Source organism: Astatotilapia calliptera, chromosome 3 (genome assembly GCF_964374335.1).
Source record: "Astatotilapia calliptera chromosome 3, fAstCal68.1, whole genome shotgun sequence".
In the NCBI taxonomy this organism is placed as follows: Eukaryota; Metazoa; Chordata; class Actinopteri; order Cichliformes; family Cichlidae; genus Astatotilapia; species Astatotilapia calliptera.
This window is the reverse complement of record NC_137424.1, coordinates 36,513,342-36,529,110: the sequence shown is the minus strand read 5'-3', so window position 1 is coordinate 36,529,110 and position 15,769 is coordinate 36,513,342. Positions and strand designations below refer to the sequence as shown.

The following is a 15,769-nucleotide window of genomic DNA, read 5'->3' as shown; positions in this document are numbered from 1 at the left end:
TTATGAATAAGAACTGATGTCCTTGGTTTAATTATGGACAATACTGTTGCTGGAATGATTATTCATTTTGCAGGCTAATTAAAGCCAGAAACACGCTGAATGAGCACGCTTGTTGTGCAGCCTTGATTAAAAAAAAAAAAAAAGGGGGAAAAGCACGTGCAACTTCAAAGGTCTAGAGATGGTTGAAAGAAGCAAGGCTCAAGCTTAAATTAACCCCAAAAAATGCAACACCAAATCCTTAAAAACCTCTTAATGTATTCACAAGACAATATGCTTTGGAGGTTGTGTCCTACATTGCTGCGCTGTATGTACAGGTCATTTAATTAAGTGAATCTTTAAGTATATATTGTGCCTCCTGCTCACTCGTCCATGGGGAGCTTTTTCATGCTGCCATCACCTATCTCGCAGCATATATATCCTTGCCTCAGAAGCATGCAGCTTACTTTTATCACCACTTATTACCAGTGATGTTTTCATCAACATTGATTGCTTGTGTGATACTTGCCCTTGCTTTAAAGTAAGTCCTCTTACTTCCACTAAGATCCACTGCCAGGCCTTTCTTACCTCAAAAGACACCATGAGGACCGGTAACGCAGCACAGGTGGTTGCTCTAAAGCATAGAAAGTAGCTAAAGGAAAATTAGACCATTTGACTGTTTAAATTTACTGCTGAGTGGATGAGAGATTAAAGCGCTACAAAACACTTTACACTTCTTTACCTTTGACTGGATTTGTTTCCAATCTTTTAAAAGTTTGCCTGCTGGAGTAATTATTAGATTTATTCCCACAATGGACACAGCCAAATGAATTTACTGAAAAGACTGTAAATGCCATCCATCATAACAAAAAGGATGCTAAACACTTCTGACCCAACTTTGATGATATGTGACTTAAACAAAACAATCCCATAATAAAGATGCACTAAACCATCTACGATGTCCAAAAAACAACGCGTTTGAATGAAAAATGAACGCAATGCACTTAAAAAAATGAAGAATACCTTTTTGGTATTTTACAGTGATATAAATCCCTCACAGGCTGTATGCCTTAAACAATATCATAAGTATGTGTACAGACAATGAAGACATAAAGACCAACACAGTTAGCTGTCATTCTCCTACTGCAGGGGTCGGCAACCGAAGGGTTAACTGATGGCTCGACCATAGCTGGACTGGCCATCGGGCATACCGGGCATTTGCTCGGTGGCCCGGTGACTTTTTTTCCCCTTTGTAACGGTAAAACACTGAAAGGTGGTGGATTGGCCAGATTCTGGTCGGTGTGTAAAAATAACTCAGTTGTTTGGTGGCGGCTATGGCGGAGCTTCCTCAGATTCAGTAAAATTAGCAAGTGGTGGAGGCCAGCAGGTGGATGAGAGAAAGGGGAGGCAGGAGGAGAGACCCGAGGCAGCCGCCAGTCCGAGTGTCAGGTGAACTGAACTTCAGGTAAGAAGTTATGACCTGCAGTCTGTCTGGGTCAGATATAAACCAAGTTTAGGTGGAGTTTATTTTTGTTGTGCTGACTTTTTACAGTCAGCTACAATAACTTGTACTGCGTACTAGCTAGCATGACGGAGTTTCTATACTGCTGGGTGGGTGCTATGATGTTACTTACTGATAGTGAACTTTATTTAATTCATAAGGTTAGTTAGTAGAGTTGCCAACCGTCCCGTAAAAAGACGGAATCGCCCCGTATTCAGAGAAAATATTACGCGTTTCGTGTTGAGGTGAAAAGGAACAGTTTGTCCCGGACTTCAGCTAGAATGAAAAAAGGACACAAGGCTGGAGTTATTCTGTGTCTTTGCTGCACAGCTGCCTCTTCTCTCATCTCCCCCTCCCTCTCCTGTTGCTACTTCAATCATGAAACTGATCAGTGATCAGCTGATCGGCTTCTCTCTCTTGTTTGTTTATCGCCCACTTTGCACCAGAAAGAGGAAACCACCGGATGTCGCGCTAAACAACAGCAGCACGTTTAAACTTGATCAGCTGTTGTTAGAATTTATTTAATATTACTTTCTACTATCAGCTGATGTTTGCTGGAGCCACAGCTGTAAAAGCTGCTGGTCATGATATCGGTTTGGTTATCTGGTGAGAGGGAAACATGAAGATGTCCTTACTGAATCATCAGAGCTGAACAGGTGATGGAGAAACAGGTTTACCTTTTAGGTGACATGAATGAGTTGAAGGGAAGTTATGAACTGTTTCTGAGAGACAAATAACACCAGGATCCTTTTCTACGTAGCTGACAGCTGGTAACTGTGCAGGGGCGGGTCTAGCAAAGTTATGCCAGGGGGCCAGGTAGGGCATTAACAGGGAGAGGGGGGCACAAATAAATACTTTCTTATTCTCATTTAAAATGTCCAGCTTTTATTAAATAATTATCTGAAGCTTACAACCAAAGTTTTTATCTGACGTAAAATGTATAGAAATCATACATATAGCATCGAAGTAGCTGGAATCCATAGATGTGCGTGTTCATGGAGCTTGCATTTTCACCTGCTGGACATCACTACCTGACAAGTTTAACTGTCTTCAGAACATTGCAAAGGCCTTATTGACAGTATTTGGCTCTACTTATCTGTGTGAGCAGATTTTCTCTCACATGAGTGTCCTCAGGTGGCCGTCTGAATGCTGGACACTTGGAGACCTGTGTCTTTGAGTGGGAGACCAGAGATCACATTAACACACATTAACATAGTTTATTTTTCTTATCATTGTTGTGAGGAGACCATCAATAGCATTTGTATTTTCTGTATTTTCTGTATTTGCTGTTATGGATAAAAAAGTGTCTTTTTTTGTTTCCAAATTGCTGATAACTATTCGCTGATAGCTGCCAACATCTGCGAACAAATATAATTCTATAAAGTGGTCCTATATAGTGTGTAACTGTTAATAAAGAGCATTATTAAATTTATTGCTAATGCAATCATATGGCACATTGACTTCTGAGGAAATTTTAAATGGCACTCGCCATCAGAAAGGTTGCCTACCCCTGTCCTACTGTATGGCCAGCTTCATGCCGAGATGATGTGATTATCAATGACAGGCATGTCAGAACAGCTTGATCATAAATAAATGCCACCAAACAGCAACAGAAAGGTCACTCATAATTTTGGATGATAAAAATTCACCAGCTGTGGGTTCCAAAGATTTTTACGCAGCAGGCTTTAGACATCTTGCTGCTTATTAACATTAGCTGAGCACGATTATAACACTCAGCAAAGCTTGGTTGATCCTTAACACCCAATCAAAGAAATCTGAAACAAAAGCGGTGTCACAATGAGCTCTAACTATATTTGCGCTATCAGCATTTTCATCTTCTTAACTTAGCACATTGATCTAAAATGTGTTAGTTATGTTTAACAAAAGGTGTTCACAACCTAAAGCAGTGGAAATGGACAGCAGGACATAAAAATTGTCTAAAGACAATTAATGCAGTATCTGTAGAGATATTGAAATGTAAACCAACTGGTGGTGCTTCAACTGGCTTCATCCATGTGACTGTGCATCCATTTTCTTCCCCCTTTCCAATTCAGGGTTGGTGAAGCCTATCCCACCTGTCACAGGAGGAGAGGAGGGGTACACCCCACACAGGTTGCCAATTTGTTTGCAGAACTAACGCATAGTGTCTTTTCTCCCGTCTTCCTCCCCTCAGCCCAAATGGTGGCAGTAGATGTGATCCATCCCTGAGCCTGGTTCCATCAGAGGTTTCTTCCTGTTAAAAGGGAGTTTTTCCTTCCCACTGCCGAAAGCTTGCTCAAAGGGGATCGCCTGATTGTTGGTGTTTTCTCTGTATTATTGTAGGGTCTTTACCTTTCAATTTGCCTTGAGTGTTGTTGTGATTTGCCACTATTTAAATAAATTGAGCTGAATTTAACTGAATGGAGACAGACAACCACTCACACCTACAGGCAATTTAGAATTTTGCCTTACCATTTAGAATCCATCATGTCTTTGGACTGTGGGAGGCAATCAGAGTACCCAGCAAAAACACACAGGGAGAATATGGAAACCAGGACCTTCGTCGATCATTCTTCAAACCATCCATGAGATATGTGATTATCAACAAAGTAATGAACAACATGATGTGTTTCAGATTACGTACCGCCATACTAACACCCACTATTCTATGTGTACAAGCGTGTCACTAAGTGTATCTCAATGCTGTGCTTTCAGTTAAAAAGTTAACTGAGAAGCACTCAATTCTTGCTTCCTTTTATCCCCATTTCAGGCAAAGGAAGGGACGATAAAGCAAGTTTTAGCTGCTAGAAAGAGGGTACACCAACACCAGCGATGCTAGTTAGCTGTAGCGCGCTAAAAGTCGTAGATTTATTTCAGCCACTGTAGGTAAAAAAAAAAAAAAATCGCAGACTGCGTCAAATGTTATTTTAAGTAGGTGCCTGACACGCTTTACAGCTTTACCCCTTCACCTTTGATCTCACACGGTCCTGTGAAAATGCATGCAGAAGTAAGCTGTAACGTACTACACGGTAGTACAAGTGTCCAAACTGACTGAAACCATAAGAATGGCTATGATGACGGTCCAGTTAATTGCAGGTGATTATTATGTCTGGCTCTATTATCTTGGCTTGATTTTACTGGAGTTTTTGTCTGCATCACCTACAAGCATAATTTGTTGGTACTAGGGTTGCCAACCGTCCCTTAAAAAACGGAATCGTCCCGTATTTAGAAACAAAAGTACACGTCCCGTATTGAGCTAATAAGGGACGCACTTTGTCCCGTAATACAGTGAGAATCAAAAGTAGTCTATAAATGTTAATGGAATTAACGCTTTGTTTGAAAACATAATTCTCAGCCCCTCTCCTGCTTTGTGACCAATGAGCTGGCAGCACACTTATGACAATTCGAGTATGACAATTCAGATTATCTCATTGGTCGAGGAAAGGTCGCTTACGGAGAAAATACCGGAAGACAACAGATGACCACAACAACAAGCATGGCCAACAGGGAAACAAACGCCGTCACTGCGGTGCAAGTCTCGGATGACAGTACACCTAAAGCTGGGCAGACACTGTGCGATTTTTTCAGTCACGTTATTCAGCTCCTGCTCAAACTGCACGATTGACTCGCAGGGTTAGAAGTTGGTAGGTCATGATGCAGGGTCTCACACTATACCGCCCGATGCTCTGATGCGACCTGAGTGCTCACACTGTGCCTCCATAAAATGAAGGTTATAACAGATAATCTGTCGCTCGCTCTCTCTGTCTTTCACTCACACAGACACACAAACCACCACCATCAACTTTGCTAAATTGCTAATGAAAAACATTGATCAGGCAGCTGTGATTGAGCAGCAGTGTAAATCCAACTATTTTCACGGTTGTTGTGGTCGTGATCATTTGTGATGCCACATCGAAAAGGCTCGGATGAGCTTTCCAAAGTTCTACAAGTTGTGCCTCCATCGCTTGTGTCCAGATCACACGCTGCACAGCCGTGCTGCTCCATCTTTTTCACCGATGTTTACGTGTTTGCGCGTGAGCAGTGTGAGCGGCTGCGGTGACACCCTCGCGAGCGATTGATGATCGGGAGCTGGTCGTGAGGTGTTAATCGCTTCTCGTTACCCCACGTATACTACACGACGCACGATGAAGGCCAAAATCGGTCCGATCACCAAAACGGTCGCACGACTCAAATCAGCTCAAAATGGGCCTAAAACCGCACAGTGTGAGCCCAGCATTAGAGCAGTAATGTTTGTTCCCCCTCAGAGAAAGGGAAGAATGGGAAAAGGAAAACACCTGGCTGGAAAAAGTTAATATGGGCATGTGCAGTGAATATCAGCGCTATGTGGCCAGAAGTGTGATAATATAACTTATTTTGTGTAATAAACAGCTGCAAGGATAGATGATTACAACAAATAGATGACTAATACATAAAAGTAATACATAGATGAATAATGATGAGTTATGATGCGTAATCATGGGAACAAGCGGGTTTACAAACAGGAGCAGCTGATTAGCATTAGAAAAGCTGAAATAATACCTCAACTGAAGCCAATTGTACTAAATGCACTAAATGTGCACTGTTACAAGAATATTTTTCTTTCTATTGTTTTCTATTAATTTATATAATTTTAAGTTAAGCAGGACAGAGTTCTTTTAAAGAAAGATTTACTTATATTCTCAAAAGTTAAGCATGACAGGCTTCTGTTTAAGAAAGAGACCTGTTTTACTGTGTTAATGTTGTCATTTTGAGCTAAAAATAAATGGTAAATGATCATTTGTTTCACATGTGTTCATATCACAAAGAATAGAATATGCATCTACTTAAATCAACTTCAAGTCAAATGGTTAAAAAATAATTTCACACACAAAAAAAAAGAGCTACCACACTGGGAAGGGTGAAGACAACTGGGTCGCCCGGCCCTGGCCACGAGGTGTCCCTTATTTATTTTTCAGGGAGTTGGCAACCCTAGTTGGTACATAAGAGTCCTGTCACTTATGTACCAACAAATCGAGCCAGCATGCTCATTAGCACTTTATTACCACTCTAAATAAATAAATAAAAACAGGCAATAGGGAACAAAAAAGGGTCCTGGTCAGTTGCTGACACAAATTATTTTTATTTGCCCGCCTTTGAAAATCCAATCAAGGTCACACAGAACATAAGAACATTGTTAGATGAATGTCGGTGCTGAGATACTCTGTCCTCTGAGCCGGTAATAAACAAACGGCAGGTCCAAATTGACACAGTGTTCCATCACCGTTCTGGTAATGCTGTAATTGCGTGCAGTGTGTGCGTGTTTGCAGGGCTACGAGGTTACGGTCGGGGGTGTTGCTGTGTACAGCTGAACCAGAGAATAATTCATCATTTCGTGACATACTGATTAGCCTGCACCTTGAGGCTTGAGTCTTTACTCAGCAGTTTGCAATACTGCATTATGTAAGTAGAAATGTACATACGTGTGAGAAGGATCTGGATATGTTTGTGAATAAGCAAGTGTAAGAATCTACATTGTTATTCGCTATTCTGCAAGGAGGAGGAGAAGGCTTGGTGGTTGATTATTCAGCAAAAAACAAGCAAACATCGTAATTTCTCCATCTTTAACTCAGTCTCTAATAAAAGTGGTCATTACATTATTTCGCTAGCCGAGGAGGGCAAACACTTGCCAGCTGCGCTGCCATTCTGCTCAATGGCAACAATACAAGCACACATGCATCAGTTCTGCTGCATTCACAATTAAACTGAAGCAAGTGACTTTTGTGCAGCTTGCCAGACCTTACTTTTATTCACAGTGAATGCTCTGGTGATTGTGCACGGTCTGATGCAATAGTCCTGTTATATTTCTCCAACGTGAAAGCATGCCAGGAGCAGGGAGAGGCTGTTAATAAACTATTTCTCAGGGTCTGAGGTCCTTACAGTCTGTGAAGTCGAAATAATCAATCCCAGGAGGTCAGACTTGATTTTTTACAAAGGGTACAGTTTCTTACTTGCTGCCAGCTGACTCTTTACAGTAAAGAGCCGAGCAGTGCTGGGACACATCCAGAGCGTGCTCTCGGCTCGAGATAACTCCCGTGACTGGAACGTTGCCAGTTTAAATCTACAGCGCAGCTGAGAAACTCCCTCAACATTTACCCCACACAGGCTTTTGAAAGAAAGACCTTTATCCTGCAGAAGCCCCAGCGGAGCAGCTCAGGTGGCCTGCAGTAGAGGGATGTGATCGTACTGGGCAGCTCCCAGCTGTGAACGTGTCTGACTGTATGAATGTTAAGCAGACCGTGCGCTTTCAGTGAACCTCTGTCCCTGGAGGTTTCTTCAAAAATAAAAAATAAAAGGGGCAAAAACAAACTATTTTAGTTATTGCAGAACGTGACAGCTGCTACAAAGGTAAATCTATACAACTGTGAGGTTTATATACAAGTGAAGCTACGCAGATGCTTGGCGGTTAAGACTGTCAACTCAGATATTTGCAAGCACAAGCCCTGAATCCTGATCTTAGCTTGGCCTTTCTGAAATGCAGTTCTTTTAGTTTTAGTTTTTTCCGCCCCTGCTGACTTGAAAATATGAACGCCGACTGAATAATGACCTTAAAGTTGTTTTCTGAGTTTTGAAAATGCAGAAAAAACAAACCTGTTTCCACTTATTATTAGCTCCTCTTTCTGCAAGAAACTTACAAATGTGCAGAATACCCTTAAACCATTTGGAAACATGCTTGTTGTCTGTCCTGCTGAATCCTGGTTGAGATGATCAGTTTGTGTTTAATTCAAACCTCGCTTCAAGACATTTAGCTTTGTTTAACCGAGCAGTGGAAACAGGGAACACAACTGGTCTGTCTCTATAAAAGATGCCATCTAACACAGTGCAAAGTTCTCCTATTTACACATTAAGATATCTGCGCTATAGAAGAAGTTACAGGGAAACAGAAACTGTGGAATAATGTGCTGTTGACTAAATATATTCAGGCCTTTATTGGCTTTTAGCTTGCTTACTAACAAGATCTTTAGATGGAAAGAGCAATTTATGTCAACATGGGATCTGTGAAATGAAAAAAGGACCTTTACTAATTGAGCAATCAAGAAAGGAATAAAACTAAAAAGTAATTCTTAGTTGCACCTCGAGTTTTGATGATTTATTTGCTTCTGTATGGGCTTAATTACAAAATTTAACTTCTTTCTACCCCCGCATGCATCGTGGGAGATTTTAAGACTACACACAGCTTGCGTTTGCCAGTGTTGATATGATTACAAAAAGATTTGTGGTCTCTCATTTGAAAACCTATTTGCCTAATGAAAAGCATTTCGCGTGCATTTTCAGCCCCTCTCCCAATATCTTTTTACCATTCCCTCGTCCTGAAAACGACTGCAAACACAAACAAAACATCGATATCTGTATTGACAGCCTGTCGGGCACCGCCAGCGCAGGCATTCTGTAAGTAATCAGGCTCTGAGACGGCTCCGTGGAATATAAATCACATCAACAGGCAAACGGCACCCGACATGCCAGCCCTGACATCTGTATAATCTCACCGTCGCCGATAATCAATATCATGTCAGCTGCGCTTGGAGATGCAGAGCGAGGGGAAATCTGAGTCGCCAGTGTTTAGCGAGGCATGTAAACTGTTACGTCGGGCGTGAGGTTCACCATCCCCCCAACCCAAATGAAAACCCAGCTCCCAGGTGCTTTTGAAACAGCACAGCCAGAGACAGTCAACAGACGCTAACACGTCCATCTAAACACTCGTCTCAGGTCGGGTCAGGTCGGCTTTTTCCTGCTACTGACTAAAGCACATTATCGCCTCTCTATTTACTTGCTGCCCCTCTGAATATGCACCCACCTTTGATTGATTATTCTAATTACAGGTTAAGGTGTATTTACTGAGCAGCGTGTGCTGTTCTTCGGTTTGAAGTGCTTACCATAGTGCTCGACTTTATTTAACGAGACAGCTTCAGTAGGTCTAAACTGAACGCTTTCTTTTCTCATTCTGCGCTTGCCGAACTTCCCCGCTCAGTTTTCCTCAAGAGCAAAGTGAAATGCATGCACAAGAAAACAACAGAGGCTTCTAAGGTCTGAAATACAGAGATTCTCTTGCCTCTCAAATGTTTTGATGCTTCAGAAGTGACACCGTTTTGCAGCTCAAGACATTCCTCGATCTCATCACAAGCTCACGCATACTTCTGTGACATTTCCTTTGCTACGCATTAATTAGACCGTCTTTTTGTGCTTCCCACTCCTGTTTTGGCATAATGATTACCTCAGTTAACTTCAAAACTTTTCAAATTGCAGTCTTAGAAAGTTTCAGAGAACTTCGAGCAAACTGAGAGTGAATCTAATGAGTCGAGGGAGCAGACGTGGAAAGCTGAAAAGGTGAGACTGATTGAAAATACATCAGCAAGGCTTATTATAGTCTATCAGTGAGCAAGCTTTAACTTGTTGTGTCTGCCAACCTCCACCTCCCTCCACCACCCCAACAACCTTCAAATCAGTGTCTTACCCTCTGAGAAGCTGATGAGCCCCAGAAGGTGCAGGAGCTTGATGGAGGCAAACACCAACACCACGATGCCCACCGTCTGTAGCCCCTCAGTTTCCCAGATCGCGTTCAGCATCACTCCCCCTTCTGCCCACTCCCCACCGCCATACCCGGACCCGAACCCGGAGCCCGAGCCAGCTTCTTCTACTTCCGGGCCGCCGCCGGGACCAGGACCACCATTCTCACCTGGCCCCGCACTCCAGTTCCCCTGCACCAACTCCAGCGCTACGCCGGCCCAAGCGCACGGGCCGGGCGCCCCCTGGCACCCGCCTTCTGCTCGCTTGTTCTCTAAATCCACTCTGGGTAAGGTTAAAATTGGAGATTAACAATCAGCAAGACTTGTCCTCAGGTTTGCGAGAAGCCTGAAGTCATTAAGGATGTTTCTGATTTCGAGAAGTCACTGAGAATTCAGGACGATCCTCTTCCTCTTCATTTCCTTCCCTCACAAACGAGGAGACCCTTGAAAGCCGGGAGAGCAAACTCTGCTGTTCTCTGACAGTTTGGAGCTCTCGCTCACTCTTTCAGGCGCACCGACTGCCTCGCTGCAATGTAAGGGAGGGAGCAGGAAAGGGGACGGATATGAGTGAGGGAGGGGAGATGGGACGGAGGCTGTGGGGAGGTGTGGTCCTAGAAGGCGCACAACCGAGCGGGAGCTACACATGTTCAAATTAACTTTAATCACAGGAGCGGCACAGCAAGCGTAACTGAATTCTGTCTGCTGGATAATTATACCATTAAATCAAGAAAACGGCATAATTCTGTGGTTATAGGAAAGACTGATCTTGGAGATGGGAGGCAAAAAAAAAATTAAATTGCAAAAAGCCGTACAGAGAGATCAAACTAACTTTTTAGCAAGGCAAGACAAAATAAATATCTCGTGGTTCAAAAGGAAGGAAAAAGAGAAAAAGCTGATAGCGTTCACTAGATAATCACCTACTTCAGGAGTAAAGAAAGCAACAAATCGCACAACTTTATTTAACTTAATCGCTTGTTTTTGAATCACATTTGATTGCGATGAGATGTGGCGAGCCGATAAAGAAAACTAGAGCGACAGAGACCGTGTGTGTCCAAGAGAGAGGCTGATGCATGCAGTCAGCGTTTGGAGCAAATGAGTGAAGACACCACCATCTACTGGTCCTGTGCAGACTGTAATTATCATACAGCACAGCATTCGATATTTATCCTGTTTTAACCAAAGAAAGAAAATTACTCCCATTTTATTTTGAAAATAATAAGCTTTCATGTTTCAGGAAATCAATGCTTTAACTCCAATAACTACAAGTTCAAAACAAGTAGAAAAGCCACATTGAAAGCTTGTGCGTTTCTGTGAGTTATTTGCGACTGCAAACACAATTTCACTGCACTCTACTTGATTATTTTGACTCAGAATGTCCCTCTGTCGTGTAAGCTGTGAATCAATTTAGAGTAAAGTCCGCCATATATCACTGATGTAAATGCACAAAGCCAACTTGATTACAATCATCACAACAGGATATTTTTTTGGCACTGTGAAAGAAACCGTGTCTCACCGCTTACTCAATTGCTCTATGATAAATATCCAGTGTGACGCAGTGCTCTTTTCCAGTGATGGAAAAACGCGCACTCATCCATTTACATGCGGTCCATCTGCCGCTGCTTTTTCTTCAGCAACACAGAATGGAAAGTAGGAGATGTAATTCCATGTTTTTTTTTAAATTCTCTGAATAATTTAGCATGATGCTATTTGAAAAAGAAAATAATATTCAGCAGACATCCTGCTTAACCTGAATAGCCCAGAGCATTTTTAAAAAGTCGTTGGTATGGGAGACTTGTCCTTGCAAAGTGAGACATTTGATGAGGACTGAACTCAAGGATTATTTTGTATGCAATAATTTTAAAAATGTGTATTTATTTGTATATTTGTATTTTGGGTGCGCTGTTCTGAAAACTGAGTTAGAGCAAAAAGTACATCTTTAGGCAGTATAATACAGCATGTATTCTGTAATTACCTCGTGCAAAAGAGTCTACTTTTCTTTTCCAAACATTTAATGACTGCAAATATCTCAGTTGCTCTGTGTCTGGATCAGCTTTCTATGCTTTTTTTTTTTTTAAAGGAAGATTTTTTTTCCTAAGTAACATATTCAATCATTGCTTTTATCTGTGTTTTACTTAAATCCATCTATTACAGACACTAAAAGAACAGTCAGATGCCATTATTGCACTACACAGCTTAGATAATAGCAGATAAAATAACTGTTGTTGTCAGATCTAGATGCCAGCAGTTTATCCCATAGTCTACAATCTATACATATATTTTTACTCTGAATTTGTTGTGTCCAAATCACAGGTGAGAGGATAGCAGACCAGTTAGTCCAGTCTTTTAAGTGGTATTTTCATACCAACTGTTTATGTTGGTTTAAGCTGAAAACCTCCAATGATCCGACTCCACAGAATCTCTCAGCTATACAAAATCCCCACGTTAAATCCCCCACATCAGTGAGCAACGTCATTGTTTGCATTCATACTTTTGTTCTGGTTGACTTTCATTGCTCTGAACAGCTCTTTTTGGATTTGGAGCTCATTAAATTATGAGGAGAAGTTAATTTCACTGAAATGCACATTTTCGAAGTATACACATTGTCAGTGCTTTAAAAACTGCATTTGTGTAGTGTACAAGGGCAAAATACGATATATACACACACACACAAGCAAAAATGAATGACAACAACTCCATGAATTTAGGCATTTAGACACGGTCAAGCTGACCCCCTGAAATTCAAACTGAGCCAATTCTGAGCATCAGAATTTAAGAGATTCTGAATGTGGCATGGTTGTTGGTGTCAGACTGGCTGGTCTGAGTATTTCAGAATGGGATTCTAATGGGATTTTCTCACAAAACCACCTCATTGTTTGTCTATTTGTTTTTCAGAAGTGGCCCAAAAAGGAGAAAATATTCTGTGTGTGGAAGTTCCTGGCTCTAAAAGCCTTGTTGGTGCCAGAGGTTAGAGGAGAATGGCCAGACTGCTTCACGCTGATAGGAAGGCAACCTCATGGTGCGGGGCGATATTTTCTCAGCACATTTGGGTTCCTCGGTGCCAACTAAACCCCACAGCCTACCTGAGTGTTGTTGTTGACCATATCCATCCCTTTATGACTACAGTCTACCCATCTTCTGATAACGGCTCGCAGCAGGATAATGCTTCATCTCACAAAGTTCTCACAAATCATCTCAAACTGGTTTCTTAAACACGACAATGAGTTCACTGTTTTAGTTCAGAGCCATTTTATTAGACTGAGTAACCAGTCTCAGTCTAATAAAGCACCTTTGGGATGTGGTGGAATTGGATATTCTCATCATTCATTACTATGATGCATAGTTACACTTCTGGAAGGGGACACATCAGGCTGCAGCTGTTTTGTACGACAGTGTAACATAGTCCTGATATTTCATAGTTTTGGTAAAAGTTTCCATTCTCGGTAACATCATTCCAGTTTTCCGTAAAAATGCACCAACAATCACTTTAATGTCTCCTTGAGGTCAAAGGCAGTATCAACATATTTCCAATGTTAGTTTAGCATATTAAGCCAATCAAAGTCAATAATACACATTTATGTGGAAGAATTACAGGTTCAGATCAGATTGTATTGGTATCAGTATTGCTCAGCTTTCACATGCAATTTATGAAAAATCAACTAACCTAAAAGTTTAGTTCTTCAGTGTCTCCTGACAACTCACAGCAGAGCTGCCAACATGTGGGCACTGGCACTGCCTCAGTGAAGCCACAGCCACATCACAAGGCATTCAACGGGCCAACAGAGGCTTCACTATCCCCCTTTTCCAAAATCATGGCTTGGCTTGCCAAACACTTCCCAGAAGACCAATAGTTGATGAAACAAGTAGGAATAACTGTCCAATCATAACTTCTCTCCAGCATACAGATACCATCTTAAAACCATAAATTACTAAAGCTGTGAGGGCGGAGGTGAGACAAATGAGAAAAGTAGTAGTGGGGATTTTGTGGCATAAGCATTCACTCAGCTATTATCTAAGCCATGATTCTATCAATGGTGCTGACAGATAAATATTACACTCCACATCTTGCTCAATTAATGTCACACAAATTCTGGACAATCACCACTCTAAAAACTATTACAGGATGGCAGGTCTGACAGATAGAAAACCTGAAAATTCTGCGTTTATAGACCTGACAAGAATATTTATCTTCGCGAGACTGAGATTACAAAATGATTTTATTTCGATATTGGAGAAGAAAATGGAAGCTGTGGAAAGCTGACACTTCTATCATTTGAAACAAAGGCCTGAGGGTAAAACACAGCTCCCTGAATGAGGCTCTATAGAGCTGCTCACAACACTAATGATTCAATAACCTGTTTGAGAGCACTGAAATGTTATTCAAGGAATATTACATTAAAGACCAATAAAGATGCCAGCTGCCTCAATCAGACATAAAAATATGAAATTATCACAAGGAATAAGAAGCCTTTCAGCTGTAACGTGAAAGGCTTTCTATTAATGTCATCGGGACTATTTAAAAGTCTTGAACCAACCCGCATTTCTTTCTGCTTTCCTACAAAAATTGGAAATAGGCGGGGAAATTTATTGCAAACATACATGGGAATACAATACAAGGCCAAAACAGAATTTGTACTTTCCTAACGAACTTCAAAGTCCATATTTGGTATCATATATTAATAGTAATTCACATTTGACCACCTTTATTCTCAACAAGCTTCCTTGTCATTTCTTTAAGTCATCTTCAGGAATAGCTCTCCAGGCTTCTTGAATGACATTTAAAGTTCCTCTTTGGATGTTGGCTGCCTTTGATTCTGTTCTCTGTCAAGATGATCCAACACTACTTCAATAATGTTGGGGAGGCCAATCCATGACTGATAGGGTTCCACTGTGTGGTTTTTCTATTCAGGTATGCTTTTACTGCACTGGCAGTGTGTTTAGGATGAGTGATCCATCTACCCTCATCCATTCGCTTCCGCTCATCCTTCTCAGGGTCGCGGGGGGCGCTGGAGCCTATCCCAGCTGTCGGACGAGAGGCGGGGTACACCCTGAACAGGTCACCAGTCTGTCACAGGGCTAACACACAGAGACAAGACAACCATTCGCGCTCACACCTATGTGAAATTTGGATTAATCAGTTAACCTATCCCTAGGGCTGCTCGATTATGGCAAAAATGATAATCACGATTATTTTCACTGAAATTGAGATCACGATTATTTGACGATATTTATTTAACCCTTTAAGACCTACCATAGAACCAAGTCCGCCAGAGCTTATATTATTATTTTTTTTACATGTTGTAGTGCCATTTGTGGGAGCATTTCAAGTTGCTATACATCAATACAACTGTTATAGCCCATATTTTAATAATATGTATGCATTAAGTCCATAGTAACTACATTAATTGCAAACAAGTGCAATAAACTACAAAAAAATTGAAAATCGTTTTTGTTTTGTTTACATATATTTCTACTTGGAGAAATTTAAGAGGTTTATCCCTCAAAACTTTAAATACAAAAAAGTTGCAAAAAATAGTTTACAACAACAGGAAATTTATTTTGAGTGTCTTCATAGTTTTATTTTGGAGATACAGCAATTTTTATATACTGCAGGAAAAAGAAAAAAAACAATCCTATGATGCAAATTTGCAAAGAAAACAGCACGTGCATCAAAATAAACTATTTCCAGCTGTGCAATTCGAGTTCTAAGCATCCCAGCAACTATTCAGAAAAGTATAGAGTCAAACATGACTTATAAAAACACTAGTATAAGTAT

General features: G+C 41.2%; 1 protein-coding gene across 5 annotated transcripts in view; it reads right to left on the bottom strand.

Moving 5' to 3' along the window:
* Window positions 1–15,769, bottom strand: part of kcnip4a (potassium voltage-gated channel interacting protein 4a) — a 158,753-nt gene that overhangs the window by 30,900 nt on the left and 112,084 nt on the right. Inside the window, exon 1 of one of the 5 annotated variants that reach the window (XM_026161860.2) lies at window positions 9,945–10,302. The exons of the other annotated variants lie outside the window; for them this stretch is intronic. Within the exon in view, the coding sequence (XP_026017645.1) occupies window positions 9,945–10,056 (112 nt within the window). The 5' untranslated portion in view covers window positions 10,057–10,302. Of the gene's footprint in view, window positions 1–9,944; window positions 10,303–15,769 lie in introns of those variants that run through there. 5 annotated transcript variants of the gene reach the window in all.